We start from the raw sequence: 6,000 nt of genomic DNA, 5'->3' as shown, positions 1-6,000 counted from the left end.
CAGGGAAGTGGTTGAGTCCCCATCCCTGGAGGTATTTAAAAGATGAGTAGATGAGGCACTTAGGGACATGGTTTAGTGGGTGGTGGTGTTGGGTCGATGGTTGGACTCGATGATCTTAGAGGTCTTTTCCAACCTCAATGATTCTATGATTCTGTATGATTCTAAAGGGGGGTGGATTTAGACTAGATATAAGGAAGACAGTTTTTACGCTGAGGGTGGTGAAACACTGGACCAGGTTGCCCAGAGAGGTGGTGGATGCCCCATCCCTGGAAACATTCCAGGTCAGGTTGGACGGGGCTCTGAGCAACCTGATCTAGTTGAAGATGTCCCTGCCCACGGCAGGGGGGTTGGACTAGATGACCTTTAGAGGTCCCTTCCGACCCAAACTATTCTATGATTCTATGATTCTATGATCTGCATCATGCATGGGTGAAACCTGTGAACAAGCCTGGTGGGGAAGAAAGGTAGCGCCTGTATTGTTAGGTTACATAATCCCTGATGGGAGGCATTTCGGCCAGATGAACATAGAACAGTGTCATTATCTCTGTGGCATAGTTCACACCTAGCTTGTTGCCCTGGCCAGGTCAGCTGAAGCAGCTCTCCATCCTCAAGGTGGACCAGAATCGGCTGACAGAGGTGACAGAGTCAATTGGGGACTGCGAAAATCTGTCAGAACTCATCTTGACAGAGAACATGCTGACAGTAAGTACACCAGCAGCCATCCCGCCTCTCCTGCGCTGTTCAGTTTAGCCACATGCCAGGGATCTTTTCCCATCTTTTGGCCTCTGAGCCGGATTCTTGGGCATGCTCCATCTGCTCTCCCTTCAGCTGCTTTGATGCACGGAGTTTCACCTAGCTCACAGGCTCTTGAGAAGATCCTGGTGGAAGCTGCTTTTTCTCACTGTTTTTTTTTCTCTGAAAAATTCTCAAGGATAGGTAGGATGCTGGCTTTAGGATAGCCAATCCTGAAGCCCTTCCAATCTGATGAGAGCAGCACTACATCAAAAGCTGCATGTGGCGAGGGGCCATGGAGTAGTGTAATTTAAAATGGCCCTGCTCCAAACTGCTCATGATTTGATTGTTAAAACTCCAGTATTGGGAATGGACAGATGAACAGGAGAAAGATCTTGACCAGTAGTGTTCTGAGTGTGCTGTGCTGAGGTGAAGAGTTGGCATGTAACAGTCTGTGAACCTGGGGGAAAATCTGTCCCAAAGTTATAGTGAGAACTTTATAAAAAATGTGTCTGTTAGGACAGAAGACAGCTTTTTTCCCCCAGATAAGAGGGCTTTATGCCTTTATACCTTTATTCTATTGCTCTTATCTTTTCCAACTACTGAATCATCTCCTTCCTAGGCCTTACCAAAGTCCCTCGGCAAGCTGGCCAAGCTGACGAACCTGAATGTGGATCGGAACCGGCTAACATCCCTTCCAGCTGAGATTGGAGGCTGTGCCAATCTGAATGTGCTGTCCTTGCGAGACAATCGCCTGGCCCTCCTGCCACCAGAGCTTGCCAACACCACTGAGCTTCATGTCCTGGATGTGGCCGGAAACAGGTCAGCAGCAGGAAGGGTAAACAGGCTTGTAAGCATATTCCTAAGGAGGCTGCTGTGAAGGAGCAGTATGGTCTGGGCCATGGTGTGTTTTGGAGACACTGGATCTGTGCTGATCCCAGGATCCGCGGTTTGGAGAAGCCCAGACTGGCTGCTTAGGGCTCTGGAAAGAGGGGGTGTGTGTGTCTCAAGCTTTGCCTGTTAAGCCCTTCTCCGTGTTACTTGAGTACAGGGTAGAACTAATGCAGAAGTGTGGGGGCATTTTGCCATGTGTGAAATAAAGATCAGGGGAAATCCTTGGTCCGCTGTCTTCCTGCAGAATTTGTAGTTGTGTGTCATCAGTCCTCAGGTGATTGGTGCCAAAGCCTTGTTTATGATGTGCACAACTCCACAGTGTGCAAATATCTGTGATCTGTTCTGAAAGAGACTGCAGATTTTAGCTGTAGTTCCGTTAGTTGAGGCTGGTATTTTTTGTAGCAGTTGGAAGCTGACCAGAGCTTCAGTTTGGAACACTGTCTGTATACTGGTTCGTGAAAGCATAATTTTTCTGTCTTCAAACCCCTCTTCAAAGTTCACCATTTTCACATTGTTGATGGGAGTTGTCCTCTGCTAAAAACTGAGGAGGGTGGGTTACTGGAGTCCAGTCTGTGGTTGTGGCAGAGCCATATGCAGCACAAGCCAGCTGCTTCAGTGTGTATAAGAGTGAGGGATGCTGCAGTGGCTTGACTCTGTCCTTCTTCAGAGGTGAGAGCTGGAGGTGAGGCAGTCGAGCTGAGTTGAAGTTCCTTCATTACCAACTAAGTTTAACCAGCAGCTCTTCTTTTCTTTTGCAGACTGCAGAACTTGCCATTTGCTTTGACAAATCTTAACCTGAAAGCCCTGTGGCTGGCAGAAAATCAGTCCCAGCCCATGCTGAAATTCCAAACAGAGGATGATGAGAAGACAGGAGAAAAAGTTCTCACTTGTTACCTGCTTCCCCAGCAGCCCTCTCCTAGCCTAGGTAAGAGACTGCATTATGAACGCTGTCTGCAGCGCTGTGTACTTTGGAGAGTGCTGTAGGGGAGAGGCCTTGAACCTTCCTCTCTGCTTGGTTGGACTGTTCTTCGTTACAGTTGGGCCCCTTACTACAAGAAGGACATTGAGGTGTTAGAGCGTGTCCAGAGAAGGGCAACGAGGCTGGTGAGGGGTCTGGAGAACAAGTCTGATGAGGAGCGGCTGAGGGAACTGGGGTTGTTTAGCCTGGAGAAGAGGAGGCTCAGGGGAGACCTCATCGCTCTCTACAACTACCTGAAAGGAGGTTGTAGCGAGGTGGGTGTTGGTCTCTTCTCCCAAGTAACAGGCGATAGGATGAGAGGAAATGGCCTCAAGTTGCGCCAGGGGAGGTTTAGATTGGATGTGAAGAAAAATTTCTTTACTGAAAGAGTGGTTAAACATTGGAACAGGCTGCCCAGGGAAGTGGTTGAGTCCCCATCCCTGGAGGTATTTAAAAGACGTGTAGATGAGGCGCTTAGGGACATGGTTTAGTGGGCATGGTGGGGTTGGGTTGACAGTTGGACTTGATGATCTTAGAGGTCTCTTCCAACCTTAATGATTCTATGATTCTACTGTGATACCTGTAGCAGACCTAGGCTCCTGAATGGCTGGTGGCAACTTTCCAAGGCAGAGATTGTTAAAACTGAGAAATTGCTTCTCTGCTAGGTGGTAAAGAAGCTGCAGCCTAGTCTTCAAGTCTTCTGCTTTGATCTATTGACCAAGTAGTTCATTGTCTGTAAGGTTTGCTTCTGTCATGATATTCTTGTGTCAATACTTCTGATTCGTGCCTTAATCCTACCTTTTTCCTTAGTTCTTGGGTAAGGAGTGCTAGAGCTGAACCATTCAGGTCCTTTTGTAGAGGCTGCTGTAGATCTGGTGGGGGATGTACAAGAGGTGACAAGATCTGGAGGCTACATCCTTTGTCCTCAAGACCTCTGTGGTTTGATGCCATGGACAGATACAACGGAAGTGCCCTAATGCGTTGAGAACTGTCTTTCATCCAAGCCTACAACCCTGCTTGTTCAGTAGCTCCCACTGTGTTATCTTTCTCCCCAGAGAATCTTTTGCAGAACAGTGTGGATGAGAGCTGGACGGACACCAATTTAAACAGAGTCAGTGTGATTCAGTTCCTGGATGAACCCAAAGTAGATGATGAAGAGGAGTCTGGAGCTGAGAGACGGGTAAGAAGAAGAGTTTCTGAAGGCTTGTTAGCTCCCTATGGAAACATAGGCACAAGCTAAACTTTTTTCCTAAGATGGGGAGCCATTATGGTGTTCATGTTTCACCCTGTAATACTGCTGCAGACATGTACCATGTTTTTGCAGTCCGAAGGGCATTTGGTGCCCTGAGGAGACAAGCAGGTATAAAAGAATTCCCTGAGAGCCTTTGTGCAGATTTACATTTTGATGGCTGTCCCATGGGAGTTGAGCTGTGACTGCTGACCTGCCCATGCAGCATTTGGGTAGTCTGGAGGTCGTAATAGTCAGAGCACTGTCAGGACTGGATTTTAGTTGACCCCTCATGGGAAAGAGCTGCACAGCCAAACTTGAGCCAGGCAATCTCACCCCTCCAAGCATGGAGCCAGATGCAAGCCCATGCTGTGGAGTATCCTGTTACTAAAGTAGCTAAACACTGTAGACAGCCAGCCTCAAAAACTATGGAAGATCATTCTGCTTTAATTGCAGATGCAAAGGGCAGGTTAAAAGTCTCAGTTTTCAGCAAGTACTCTGGTTTAAATCTCCTGCAGGATTTTTTTTCCCTTTTTATCTTGTGGAGAGAGAGTCTCTTGAGATCTGAATCCTTCTAATAAATTGTATTTGCATCTGTTCTTGCAGCATGTATATGCTGCTGGTGTTTGGAGGTTTTGTTGGGGTTTTTTGATTGTTTTTAACATTGTTACTAATTTTAGAATACTGTGTTTCTTGACTCTTAGCTGGGATGGAACTAGCTAAGCATCACAAATTCTGGTAGCATACGGGCTTGTCAGACATGTTACAAAACACCAGAGGCATTAAGAAGATATTCCACCTGTGTGTTTCTTTAGGGGTTTCTGTGTTGACAGTTTCACATTTATTAACCATGAAGCACAATTTAAAACTTCCTGTCTCTATAATTCCTCCCAATCCCTCTATCAGGTGGAGAGCAGGATAATGTCTGAGAGCGAGCTCTGAAAAGTGTTATCTGCCTCCATTTCTTTCCTCTTCACAGCTGCAGGCTATCGTAGTGGAGAGGCCCAGATCAGATCCTGCAATATGACATTTAGGTCATGTCCAGCTGGGGCTCTAGCACTCTGATAAAACATGTTACTTGGAGTGGTTCAGTCTTGAGGCATGGCACATGCTGCTCTGACTGTTGAATCTCCTGTTCTGAGTGTTTTTCTTTGGTAGGGCTTACAGCGCAGAGCAACCCCTCATCCCAGTGAACTGAAGGTTATGAAGAAAGTGATTGAAGTTCGGCGCAATGAGGTATATGCTGCAAAGCCTGACACGGACCTGAATTCTCCTAACTCAGAAGTGAGTGCTGTTCACTAAGAAATGGATAACCATAGAGAACATGGAGCAGACTTCGGGAATGGGGAGGCAGTTTATGTAAGCTGGGTAGAAAGAACTTACTTTTGGGAAAGATTGGAAGGGACTGAGCATGGATTGCCTGGATTCCAAAGACTGGAATCTGCCTTGTGGTGTCAGCTGGGGCCACTCAGATAGAGCAAGAGATGCAACCAGGAGACAGAGAATGGGGTAAGGGGAATTGTGTACATTGGTACCACTTTTGTTATAACATAGGGAGAGGAAGAGAAGGCTCTGATATTCCCAGTAAAGAGTGATGGGAACGGAGTGCTTGGAGGAGGCATCTTGCTGCCCAGGTGTGATACTAAGAATAAATGCCTACACAGATGGTGGAACAGGGGTGGACCTAGCTGAGATGCAGCAGGCTTGGCAGGGAAAGCAGCGGGCAGCCTGAAGAAAAAGCTGGTTCTGTTGGTACTGGGTCATACCCCACCTTGCACCAGTCACACTATGTTGCTCCATCTGCTGCTTTGGTTTCCATCTTGTCTTTTACAATCATCTTCTCAGGAGAAGAGGCTGAGCGCCACGTCAAATCGCAGTGAGGACTCCCACCTTTCCAACAGCACTGGCTCTGCTGACTTTAGGGGAGAGGAGGAGGAGGGAGAGAGGAGCTGGCCAAATGGGAAAGTGCCCGAGATGCAGGAGCTGGAGAAGGAGGCAAAGCCCAGAGCTGAAGAGGAGCATAAGGAAGGTGTTGACCAAGAGGAGGAGGATGTGGAAGTGGAATACAATGAGGTAGGAGCCTAGGAACTGCAGCAGGGTCATGATAAAAAGTGGAAGGACTTGAAAGTTTCAGAGAAAATGGTAAATGGATGTACAGAGTGTGATTTGGGCATCACTGGAGGCAAAT

At 47.4% G+C, this 6,000-nt stretch overlaps 1 protein-coding gene across 5 annotated transcripts in view; it reads left to right on the top strand.

The window, feature by feature from the left end:
* The window catches only part of SCRIB (scribbled planar cell polarity protein), a 98,633-nt gene that overhangs the window by 9,436 nt on the left and 83,197 nt on the right, over positions 1 to 6,000 (top strand). For all 5 annotated transcript variants that reach the window (XM_019470860.1, XM_019470859.1, XM_019470857.1 and 2 more), the window contains exons 8-13: positions 584 to 702; positions 1,355 to 1,554; positions 2,385 to 2,551; positions 3,640 to 3,764; positions 4,971 to 5,096; positions 5,658 to 5,885. In XM_019470860.1, coding sequence (XP_019326405.1) covers positions 584 to 702; positions 1,355 to 1,554; positions 2,385 to 2,551; positions 3,640 to 3,764; positions 4,971 to 5,096; positions 5,658 to 5,885 — 965 coding nt within the window. The remainder of the gene's footprint in view (positions 1 to 583; positions 703 to 1,354; positions 1,555 to 2,384; positions 2,552 to 3,639; positions 3,765 to 4,970; positions 5,097 to 5,657; positions 5,886 to 6,000) is intronic.

The sequence above is a fragment of the Aptenodytes forsteri genome, unplaced genomic scaffold (assembly GCF_000699145.1).
Source record: "Aptenodytes forsteri isolate BGI_AS27 unplaced genomic scaffold, ASM69914v1 Scaffold160, whole genome shotgun sequence".
NCBI lineage: Eukaryota > Metazoa > Chordata > Aves > Sphenisciformes > Spheniscidae > Aptenodytes > Aptenodytes forsteri.
Note: the sequence above shows the minus strand (reverse complement) of the source record. Positions and strands in the feature narration are given on the sequence as shown.